Source organism: Lonchura striata, chromosome 13 (genome assembly GCF_050655825.1).
Source record: "Lonchura striata isolate lonStrDom1 chromosome 13, ASM5065582v1, whole genome shotgun sequence".
Taxonomy (NCBI): domain Eukaryota; kingdom Metazoa; phylum Chordata; class Aves; order Passeriformes; family Estrildidae; genus Lonchura; species Lonchura striata.
The window spans coordinates 20,183,574-20,195,830 of record NC_140715.1 but is presented as its reverse complement, the minus strand read 5'-3'; the positions used below and the strand labels follow the sequence as shown (position 1 = coordinate 20,195,830).

At 58.0% G+C, this 12,257-nt stretch overlaps 1 protein-coding gene across 3 annotated transcripts in view; it reads right to left on the bottom strand.

The window, feature by feature from the left end:
• Nucleotides 1–5,182: 5,182 nt before the first annotated feature.
• KCTD16 (potassium channel tetramerization domain containing 16) overlaps nt 5,183–12,257 on the bottom strand; it is a 44,082-nt gene continuing 37,007 nt past the window's right edge. For all 3 annotated transcript variants that reach the window (XM_077786637.2, XM_021541288.4, XM_021541289.4), the window contains exon 3: nt 5,183–9,900. In XM_077786637.2, the coding sequence (XP_077642763.1) occupies nt 9,449–9,900 (452 nt within the window). In that variant the 3' untranslated portion in view covers nt 5,183–9,448. The remainder of the gene's footprint in view (nt 9,901–12,257) is intronic.

Genomic DNA, 12,257 nt, shown 5'->3' with positions numbered 1-12,257 from the left:
GGAGGAGATTGCTCATAATAGTGATAAAATCCAGCTGCAGGTGCCACAGAGACAGGAGAGTGCTCAGAGCTGAGGGGTCTATCCCAACAAAAATTCAAAAAAAAGCAATTTTTCATTATGCTTGGATCTATCCCAACAGAAATTCAAAAAAAGCAATTTTTCATTAAGCTTGGGCCCAGTGATGTCAGAAACCTAAAGAGCAAGCCCAGCAGGGCTCCAGGGCTGCTCCCAGGGCTCATGGGGAGGCAGGGAGTGTTTCATGGTCAGCAGGAGGGGCCAGCTGTAATGGTTCTAATGAATAATTATCCATATTTTATATTATTAAATTTTGTTATTCTATTTCATATTAATAATTATGCGCATAGATAAAGATTTTCTAGATGATGATATAGATACAGATCTAGATATATATATATATATATATATATATATATATATATACATATAGATAGATACAGACTTGTTCTCTTGGCCTGATGATGAAAATAAAATCTTACAGCTCCATGAGTAGAGCCATTGATTTTAGCACTGGGAATAGCACTGAACTCTCATTCCCAGCACATTATGTTAAAATTGCACAAATTACATGCCTTTATTGGATTTTTTTTTTTAAATAAGGTAACTTAATAGCAACTTCAATAGCAGAGGCAAGCCCACAGAGAAAGCAGAACTCACATTTTGGCTCCCAGGTGTCCAGCTGGGCCAGAGCAGGATGGAGCCAGGGCGGATGCCTGGGAGTGATGGGAGAGGGGAGCTCTGGATTCCTCCTGGAGCTCTGGATTCCTCCTGGAGCTCTGGATTCCTCCTGGAGCTCTGGATTCCTCCTGGAGCTCTGGGTTCCTCCCGGAGCTCTGGATTCCTCCTGGAGGTCCAAGGGCATGGCTGGTGCCACCAGCACACACGGGCAGCCCATGTCCTGGCACTGTCCTGGCATTGTAAATGCAGGTGAACCCAGTGGGCAGAAATGCTGGTGTCTGACTCCAGCTCAGAAGGCGGAATGATTTCTTTATTATAACTGTACTATAATACATTATTATACTATTTAAAGGAGATACTCAAATTACAAACCTACTTTTCTAACTCCCATATCTAACTAACTCAGAACTTGTGCCCCTCTCTGAGCCCAGCCCCAGGTGGATTGGATTGGCCACCAGGCTCAAACAATCCTCACCAGAATCCAACCAAGCATCACCCCAGGTAGACAATTCTCCAAACACATTCCACATAGGAAAAACAAGGAGCAGAAATAGAAATTGTTTTCTCTTTCTTCCCTCTGTGTCGCTATGAAAAATCCTGAGAGAGAGAAGAATGTGCCCAGCCCTGCCCAGCCCATCCCTGCCCATCACATCCCTGCCCATCCCTGCCCATCCCAGTCCATCCCAGCCCATCCCAGCCCCATCTCCCAGGGGGACCCCCCGATTTCGGGGCTGGGGCCGGCTCTGGGATGTGGGAGCAGGAGCAGGGATGGCCCTGGCTCGCTCTGCTGCACAGCTCAGCCAGCCCAGAGTGCTGGCACTGCCCGCAGCTGGCAGCTGCTGCAAGCCCTTCCCAGGCAGCGCAGGGCCTGAAATGCCAAGCAGAGTCTGTCCAGATTCCTCCGGGGCCACTCACAGGGCACAGACATCACTGCCCCCTTCAGTCACCACTGAGTCCCAAAATCAGGAATCTTTTCCTCTGGTAAAAACCAAACAAAATCTGCTAAAGGGTTTGGATGTGGCAGCCTGGTGTGGCACGGGCACACCTGCCCAGGAATTTGATAAGAGGAGGTGGCTTTGGTCCCGCCTGGCTGCTGCTTGCTGGCATCCCTGGGACAAAATAACCCAAAGAGATGAGCCTTGTTTTCTCCTCCCATAAAGTGGGCATAATAATAAAAACACATCTGGAAAGATGCAAAATTTATGCCACAGAGAGGATGTTTGTAGTATTAATGGTTTTAGTGATTTTTTTTTTAATGAGTCTCTGATGAACCCATTTTTCTCAAGCTTTTATTTTTTTGGAGGCAGCTCATTAAGATGCAGTTTAATTGCTGCAAGTTTTGCTTTTCTTGCTGTGCTTTACAAATCCTAACCGTTTTGGGATTATTTTGGAGCCATTAGTGATGTTTGTGTCACCCCAGCCCTGGTGGGTGCCAGTGCCACACCCAGAGCTGGGGCAGCGTGGGGCACACCCGGGATGGTGACAAAGCTCAGGGCTCCTCTTCCCACAGAGCTCAGGGCACGTTTTGTCCTTCCTCCCCTCCATTTCCATTTCCACTTCCATTCCCATTTCCATTTCCATTTCCATTTCCATTTCCATTTCCACTTCCATTTCCACTTCCATTTCCACTTCCATTCCCATTTCCATTTCCACTTCCATTTCCATTTCCATTTCCATTTCCATTTCCATTTCCATTTCCATTTCCACTTCCATTCCCATTTCCATTTCCATTTCCATTTCCATTTCCACTTCCATTTCCACTTCCATTTCCACTTCCATTCCCATTTCCATTTCCACTTCCATTTCCATTTCCATTTCCATTTCCATTTCCATTTCCATTTCCATTTCCATTCCCATTTCCACTTCCATTTACATTCCCATTCCCATTTCCATTTCCATTTCCATTTCCATTTCCATTCCCATTTCCTTGCTGTGTGCTTGGGAGGAGGATCCCAGCGAGCCAGGGCCAGTCTCTATAGATGCCCAAGAGTCACACAGACCACGCCAAATGCCGGCTTTGTCTTTGGCTGATTTTTATTTATCAATAAAACAATACTACAAAACATGGGAAACATCTGCATCAAGTACAGACTCGCAGACACCGCGCCAGTTTTTAACCTGCTGTATTTACAGAGTTCTCCCTCCGGAGCCCCTCTGGAGCGGGGCCGGGAGGGACCCGGGGCTCAGGGCTGTCCTGTGCCCCGAGCCAGCCCCAGCCCCAAACCCTGCAGCAGTTTGCCCCCGGCCCTGCTCGGCACAGGGGGTGGCTGGAGGATGCTCTGTGCCCCAGCCTCGCCCTCCTGCCCAAGGGATCCTCCTGTGCTCGGGCTTGGGCACGGCAGGAGTTCAGTCCCACCCTGGCAAGCCCAGCGTGACCTGCAGGGTCACCCCTGACCCCTCACCCCTGTGGCCTGCAGGGTCACCCCAACTCTGTGACCTGCAGGGTCACCCCTGAACTCTCACACCCTGTGACCCCAGGTTCCCCCTCCCCACCTGCTCAGGAGCAGAGGGTGGCACAGCAGAGGGACCGAGCGCAGCCTCCCCGGCCACAGCTCGTCCCAGGTGTGGGGCGCTGGGGCAGCTCAGCCTTTGGGGTTTGGGTTGTCCCTGGGAGGGGCCCCTCTCCTTGGACAAGTTCTGGGTTTGTCTCTTGCTCCCAGCCGCTCGCCCTTGTGGCAGCAGCGGGCAGAGAGCAGGGCCCACCCTGCTCCCAGCCAGAAATACACTTGTGGGGACATAGATAGATAGATAGATAGATATTCCTATATATAAGCTCTCTTAATGATACAGTTGTAAGGCAGATTTAAATCATTTTCTGGTATCACCTGGTACCAAAGGGAATCTCCTTTCCGTGCACATCACCCCGTGCTGCGTGGGGGAGGTGATTACATCCCCAGTAATTATTGTGCAGGTGCTCTACCCCAGCACCCACTGCTCTCTCACATCTGCCCTGACGTGCAAAGCAGACGAGGCAGTGCCCAGAGGTGCTCAGATAACCAAAATGCTCTTCCTGCTCGGAGTGCCAGCGGGCAGGCAGGGAGCTGAGCCCTGGCCGGGAGAGGGGCTGCCAGCAGCCAGGGCCAGAGCAGCCCGTGCCCCTTCCCGGGCACCCGGCTGGCTGCAGAGCGGGGCGAGCCCAGCCGGGCAGGGAGCAGGGTCAGGAGGGGGCAGCAGGCTGAGCCCCGCTCTGCCCAGGAGCAGAAGGGTCCCCCTGCTCCCCCTGCGCTGTCCCAGCCCCTGGGCTCCAGCCAGGGCACGGGCAGAAGCTGCCCCAGAGCTGGCAGGGCACCTGGGGCACAGGGCAGGGCCGCCTGCAGGGCTGTGCCAGGACGGAATCCTGGCATCTCCCGGCTGCCAGCACCGGGCTGGTGCCACAGGGAGCTCAGGGAGCATCCCTGTGGAACATCCCCTCCCCACGGGGACACGGCTCCCACAGCTCCCACGAGAGCAGCACCGCAGCACCCGCAGCCAGCCCGGGCAGCACCACGCCGGGAGATGCTCGGAGCGGAGCTCGGAGCTGCTCCAGGAAGGGCAGTGCAGGGGGTTCCTCCCGAGCACAGCCAAGCACTGCAGAGAAAAACAATAACAACCAACCCAGAAATGACTGGGGAGAGCCCCACCGCCCTGGGGGGAGGATAACAGCCAGCCAGCTGGAGGGAAGGGGTTCCACGAGCCAGGGCTAAACCCCTGTGAGCAGAAAGCCTGGATGGATCCATGGATGCGCTTCTGGGAGTGTGTGTGACCACTGAGGGCTGCCAACACCTGGGATCTGGCCTGTGCCCTCCCTGTGCACCCACTGCGAGCTGCAGTGGCCAACAGCAGCTCCAGTGCAGAGCACCCACTGTGAACTGGGCTGGCACCCACCAGTGCAGAGCACTCACTGTGAACTGGGCTGGCACACACCAGTACAGAGCACTCACTGTGAACTGGGCTGGCACACATCAGTGCAGAGCACTCACTGTGAACTGGGCTGGCACACACCAGTACAGAGCACTCACTGTGAACTGGGCTGGCACACACCAGTGCAGATCACCCTCTGTGAACTGGGCTGGCACACACCAGAACAGAGCACCCACTGTGAGCTGCACTGGCACACAGCAGTGCAGATCACCCACTGTGAGCTGCACTGGCACACAGCAGCTGCCTGCAGCTGGCTCCAGCACACCCAGCAGGGCTGAGCTCCCCCGTGCAGGGTCCCCCTGCCCTGCCCTGCCCAGCCGCAGCCCCAGCCCCAGCTCAGTGCCAGCTCCACTCCTGCAGCGATGCCAGAGCAGGGGCAGCAGCAGCACCTTCCCTTCCACCTGCCAGCCTCTGAAAATGGCATTTTCAGCTCTTGTGGCACGGCCACACGGCGGGGGCCCCACCTCCCTGCTCAGGCACAGCTGTGACTTCGTTTCTCCCAGATCTCGCTCTTTCCTGGTGCTCTTTGCACCAGGGAAATACAGCAGGCTAAAAGCTACAGGGTTTTTTCACATACCACAGCAGAAACAGTCACCGAGTTATATTTGTCAGAGTCACAGTAGTTTATGCATATTTGCTATTCACAGACTGCAGAATATTGCCAATAACCTCACTGGTGGGACTGACAACACGGATACATGCATTCAGGTGAGACCATTAGCAAGGATGTCTATACTGTATTAAGCACATTCATTTTTTTAAACACCTTCCAGTAAAATCGATTCCTTTAAATTTGTAGTTAAAACTTTTTTTTTTTTTCCACAATTACGCACAAAAGAACCTGTAAACAGTTTGACATTACACTTATGTACAGGTGAACCACGTTGGAAAGTCGAGAGGTAATTCAGTGGGTGCCACTTAATCTACATCAATGTGCAACAGACTGACTCGGCCTCGGCGGAGTCATTGGTGCTGAATGAGGTCCGAAAACGTAAGGAAAGCAGGGCCCTGGCAATGCCAGGGGCACCACAGCCCCTCTGCAGCCGTGGCTGGGAATATTGCACTGGCACAGCCCCACGGCCGGGCAGCCGGGGGCACCTCGCGGGGACGTCCCCCCCATCAGCAGCAGCACCCCCGGGCCAGCGGGGCCCTGCCACCCTCCTGCTTCACCTCGGTGCTTTTCTCTGTGGAACTCCAACTCCTGTCTGCTTCAGCATTGCTATAGTTCAAAATCTGCAATATCCTACTTATAAACGGATTTTTTAGCCAAGTGACATCAATGCCAAGAAAAATAAAGAATGTCTTTTAATAATATAAATAATTTAAAAGTGCTTTTTCTTTTTTTCTTTTCTTTTTTTTTTTTTTTTTTTTTGTTCTTTTACTATTAATCTACAAAACCCCGCTGGGGCATAAACTATCCATAAGACTGGACAATTATTTTGTACCATGATACACATGGGGCCTTGTGCATAAAGTCCTCTGAAATCAAGCCCGTACTGGCAGTGCTGGGGGGCTTGGGGAGGGCAGGGGCTGGGAAGTTCTCCAGCCTTGCCGGGGTCGGGAGGGCAGGGGAGGACACGGTGAGGGACTCGGTACGTGGTGGCCACTGCCAGGAAACCCCAAGCCTGTCTTCTCCTGCAGCCCACAGCGTGCAAGTGAAATGAATAGATGGGCTCAGCAACCCAACCCCAGAGCCCTGGGAGCCTCTGTGCCCTGTGTGCAGGGGGACAGCAAAGCCTTTGGTGCCCAGGCTCTGTGGAAATGTTCCCAGCGTGTCCCCCGAGCCCTGCCTGCTCCCAGGGGTGCCCGAGCCCCTGGAACCCGGGGTTCTGCTGCTGCAGCCGAGCCCCAGCCCGCCGCAGGCTGGGCGAGGTTTCAGCTTCCTTGCGACAGAACTCGCTCCTTGCTACTGGTGGAAAGAAGCTCAAAGCCCAGTTTTGTGCCAGCTACTTTAGAGAGAATAAAGTGCTGCAGGAGTGGGGTTGAATTTTGGCTTGCTGCAGAACCTGTCCTGGGAGACACAGGGGCTCTCTCAGTGAAACCAAGCCGAACTGGAGCAGAGGATGTTTTACAGCCCGAGCCCCGTCTCTGCCAGGCAATCTCTGCTCCAGTTTCCTCTCTGCACCCCTGCCAGGCACCCCAGCCCTGCCCAGGGGGTGCCCAAAGGCTCAGGGCTGCTCTGGGTGGGGCAGAGAGCAGCAAGCGAGGAGGGAAGGAGGGCAGCTCTGGGCAGCTCTGGGGGTGCTGGGCAGAGCTGCTGACCCCTCCAGGGCTGTCAGAGCCCCCAGCGCTGCCCAGGACCCCTGTGTGCCACCTCCAGCCCCCCAGTCCCTCTGAGCAGCACAAAACCTGCCAGCACAGCCCCAGCTGCCAAACCTTCATAAAGCAGCTGGGCATGGGCTCAGCCAGGGCAGCAGAGCCCCAGAGGCAGAGAGAGCCCCACGGCTGGCACTGCCCCACCGCTGGCACTCCCTGCCTGGCACTGCCCCACCGCTGGCACTGCCCTGCCCTGCCCAGCCCAGGCTGCCTTTCCCTGCAGGCTGGGCCTGCCTGGGATTTCTGTTATTTCTGTAGCACTGGAGGGCAAGAACCATTTCATCTCAAACTGGAGACACGAAGGCCACATAAATCAAACCCACTTGGGCACATTTCATTTGGTCCAATTTTCCCCCAGTGATTAATCATGGAGCAGGCCCGTGTCCCTGGAACACACTCACACACACACACAGGCAGACAGACACACAGACAGACAGACACACTCACACACACTCTCACACTCACTCACACCCCCAACGCCTGCTCCTCCACCCTGCACCCGTCTGCTCCCCAGCTCCTGCTTGGTGCCAGAGCAGGGGGCAGGGTCCCGGGGGGACAAGGTGCAGGACAGGTCGGCTAGGGAGAGAAAAATGCTATAAACTAACCACGGAATAACTAAACAGGGCCAAATCTGTGGAGCTTGTACAAAACGCTGATGGGAAGATCTGAGCCTGTGAGCTGAGGGTGGCACAAGAATTCCAGAGGGGGGGAATGTCCCGAGCCCCTGCTGGCCCTGGCACAGTCCCAGCAGTGCCCAGCCTCTCCAGGGAGCATTTCCCAGCAGAGCCTCTCCTGCGGCACCCACAGCTCCGGCGGGGCGGCACGGCTGATCCTCCAGCCCCAGCACCCAGGGGTGCCCCGGGCTCCCAGCCCACCCTGCAGGTGTGTGGCTGGGAGGGTTCCCTCCCTGCAGCCAGCTCTGCCCACCGACCCCTCAGGACAGGTACTGCTTCCCTTCTCACCGACCCCAGACAGCACTGGGGGCTCCTGGGGACCCCCGGGCACCCCCGGCCAGCCGGGGCGATGGAGCCCTGCACACCGAGGCTGCTCTGGGAGCTGTGCAGGCAGGGCAGCAGCTCCACTGCAGCGGCTGCACTGCAGGAGGGGAGCCCTGGACCCTGCAGGACCCTCACTGAGCCGGAGCCCGAGCGTGTGAGTGCCAGCACTGGCACTGCCCACTTTCATTGTCATATATATATATATATATATATATATATATATATATATATGTATATATATAAATATATAAATAAAATCTTCTTCATGTGCCTTTGGAAAATGAATGATCGATCCCAAATCCTCCAGCTCCCAGCTCTGGCCTCCCCAGCTGGGGCTCTGCAGCGTTCTGTCCCTCCCAGTGCCCAGCACCCCGAGCCCCTGGCCAGCCCGGGGCGTCCCCACGCCAGTGCCCAGCCCCAGCCCCTCTCTGGCCAGTCTGTGCCCCCTCCCCTGGCCCGACCTGGGGCTCGGGGCAGTGCAGGAGCAGCCCAGGGCTGCTTTGGTGCAGTGCCAGCACGGCACTGGCACAGCTGGCACCCGCAGGCCAGCCGAGGGAGCTCCTCGGGGCTGGGTTTTTGGGTTTGCTCCTGGCACAGCCCCGCTCCTCCTGCAGCGACGCTCAGAGCCCCCGGCTGGGCCATTTCTGGGCCATCCCCTGCATCCCCACACGGCCTGGAGCCACCCCGGTGGCTTTCCAGCACTCCTTTAACAGCCGAGAGCCCCGGGGAACACGGGAGGGACAGGAGCACCCCAAACAACGGGATACCTGCTGGGTGACACAAACCCAGGGACTGCTGATGGTGACACAAACCCAGGGACTGCCCCTGCTGAGGGTGACACACACCCAGGGACTGCTGATGGTGACACACACCCAGGGACTGCCCCTGGTCTCCACTGGGACACAATTCCCGTGCCCCAGGCAGGGGGAGCAGAGAGAGACAGGGAGATGGATTTCTACGGTTCAGCCCTCAAAGGCCTGGAGAAAAAAAACGGGACATCCACAGACTAAAAAAATGCTCTTTTCTGAGAAAGTGCAGTTATAAGGAGAGAGCCAGAAAATCTTTAAGCAATATATATTGATATATATATACATATATATATATACACAGAGATATATATACACACATATATATATGCACATATATAAATACACATGCTTAAACTGCCGGGGCAGGGCTGGGGCTCTGTGCTGTGCTGCTCCCTCCAGCCGCTCATGGAGGGCACGGAGCCCTCGCCAGCCCGCCCTGCCCGCTCCGGGGCCACACCAGCGTCCCTCGGGGTGGGCCTGGCCGTGCCCTTAAGGTTTTCAGCTTGTGTAAGACTCCGAGTTTACAAACAAGAGCGTTTGTCATTGTGCTTCCGGGACTGCAAAAATATCGTCCCCCTACGACTAGAAAGGTTAAGGTGAAATAGGCAAATCGGGCAGTACTAGAGATGGGTTTTGGTTCTGGCGACCTAACGAATAGTTCTTACTGGGGATTCCTTTCGTGTCATCGGGCTCTGAGGGAACGGGTCGTGCGGCCTGCCCGCCCGCGGCCTAGAGGTGGTACTTCCGCAGCAGTTCGGATTGCCAGGGGTGCTTCCTCTCGGGAAAGCGGTCTGGGATTTTGATTTTGAGGAAATCCTGGATGCATTTTTCCAGCTCCTCCTCAATGGAGAGCTTCTCCTTCACGGCCTTTTTCTTGCCGGAGTTGGACTCGCGGGAGCCGGAGGTGAGAGTCCGGAGCAGGTCGCTCTTCCTGCGGATCTCGGCCTGCTGCAGCAGCTGCAGCGGGCCCTTCTTGGCCGGCCGGTCCAGGGTCTGGATGTGGGGCTGGCGTGTGACGGGCCCGCAGATGACGGTCTCCTGCGGGGAGCTGGCTTCGGACTGGCTGTCGCAGCTCGACGTGGACAGCTCGTTGCAGGACGTGCCGCTCTCGCCCTCCTTGTCGCCCTTGCCGTTCTTGCAGCAGCAGTCGCAGTGGGACGAGGACCAGCGGGAGGGCTCGCCTGCAGGGGACAGAGAGCCCGGCGTTACGGCGGCTCGGAGCCCCGCACGGCCCGGGACAGGCTGCCCGGCACCCCAGGGCCAGCAGGGCAGCCTGGCCACAGGAACCCGCGGGGACCTGCCCGGACCCCGGCACAGGGCGACAGCAAAGCTCCCCCAGAGCCGGGAGCCGCAGATCCCCACAGCCCTGCAGCTCCACAGCCACCCGTGCCTGTGCTGCTCAGCATCCAGCGGGGCTGAGACCCTGCAGGGATCCCCAGGGACCATCCTCAGAGATTCTCGGGAGTGTCCAACAGGACTGAAACCCTGCAGGGATCCCCGGGGAGCATCCTCGGGGAGTGTCCAACAGCACTGAAACCCTGCAGGGATCCTCAGGGAGCGTCCAGCTGGGCTGAGACCCTGCAGGGATCCTCAGAGATCCTCTGGCAGTGTCCAGCTGGGCTGAGACCCTGCAGGGATCCCCAGGGACCATCCTCAGAGATTCTCGGGAGCGTCCAACAGGACTGAAACCCTGCAGGGATCCCCGGGGAGCATCCTCGGGGAGTGTCCAATGGGACTGAAACCCTGCAGGGATCCTCAGGGAGTGTCCAGCTGGGCTGAGACCCTGCAGGGATCCTCAGAGATCCTCTGGCAGTGTCCATCTGGGCTGAAACCCTGCAGGGATCCTCGGAGATCCTCTGGCAGTGTCCAATGGGGCTGAGACCTCTGCAGGGATCCCCGGAGATCCTCTGGCAGTGTCCAATGGGGCTGAGACCTCTGCAGGGATCCCCAGGGAGGATCCTCAGAGATCCTCCGGGAGTGTCCGACTGAGCAACCACGGCCGGAGCCCCCTGTTCTCCGGACACCCCACCCATCTCCAGGCACCCCAGGCTCCTGCACACACGCCACCCGTCCCCGGACGCCGTTTCTTCCCCGGGCTCCACGGCAGAGCCAGCTGGGGCAGCCAGCGCTGCCAGCCTCCGTCCTGGCGGGCATCACCCCCCAACATCCCCCTGCTCCCCACAGCCCAGTCCTGCCTCCCTCGGAGCCGCCTGCCCGCCCAGGGGCCGGGGCACACCCAGAGCAGCCCCGGGCACACCGGGTGCTCCATTTGGGCCAGGGATGACTCCCGGCGCTGCGGCGCTGCTCTCCAGCTGGAGCCCTGCCCAGCCGCAGCAGTCCGTGACCAGGGGACAGCTGGCACCGGGAGCAGCGGCTCCGTGACCAGGGGACAGCTGGCACCGGGAGCAGCGGCTCCGTGCCCGGCCAGCGCGGCCAGCGCGGGCACCGGGAGCGTCCATCCTCCCGGACAGCCCCGGGGCGGAGGCACCCCCGGCTTTGCAGCCCGGCTCGGACCGGGACAGGGAGCCACGACCTGAACCCAGGGCCACAGCCGGGCCGGAGGGTCCCTCACAGCGGGACGGGGCTGGGGGAGCCGCAGGGAACGGGGGCGGTGCGGCTGGAGCTGCGGCTGAGCCCGGGGTTGGCGGCGGGGACACGCGGGGACAGGGTGTCACAGCCACACCAGAGCTCCTGTGGGGCCAGCTGGGGAATTTTCCTCGCACCACGGCCTGAGGTCACTTTTTGCCGCTCTGCCTCCCTGCAGACCCCCACTGGAAAATGGGGGGAAAGGAAGAAAAAGAGAAGCAGACGCTGGTGCCATGCAGAGCCTGGAAGGGGCTGCGGGCACTGGAGCCCGGCTGGCACTGCCCTGCTCCCCCGTGCCTCCATCTTTACCCAGCCAGAACACAGCGACACAATTTACAGGAACAGGCGGAAGCCAGAAGTCAGGAAGCCTCCCCATCTCCTCCCTCCTCTCCCTTGTCAATGCTGAAGGAGTCTCTCAGTCTGGGAGCTGCAGGGCTGCTCCGATGTACAGACGCACTTCAAAGCTGCCCTGTGCCTTGTCTGAGCAGTCAATAGCGGCTAAACTGCAATTCTGTGTCCGTTTCTAGGCTTGGACAAAGGCATTATGAACGGAGCCCTGTAGAACCCTGACCCTCGTGCTCTGAGAGCACTTCCAGAGCTGTGGGGGCAGCTGGTGCCCACATCCCACAGAGCGGCACAGCGCCGAAACCGAGGGCTTTGTTCCAGCCCAGGAGCAGAGCTCCGACTGTGCCTGGGCACCCAAACCCTGCACCCGGCCCCAAACCCCGCTGCAGGGCCCAGGGCACTGCTGGCATCGTGAGAGCAGCTCTGCAAACCTGCACACGGTGCTCAGGCCACCGACACCTTCTCCAGCTGGGCTCGAAGGCTGTCACACGCTCCCAGGGTGGTTTGGACTGGAGGGGATGTTCGTGTCACTGCAGTGCCCCTGCCAGGGCCCGGGACACCTCCCACGGGCACGGACAGCTCCCACGGGCACGGACAGCTCCCACGG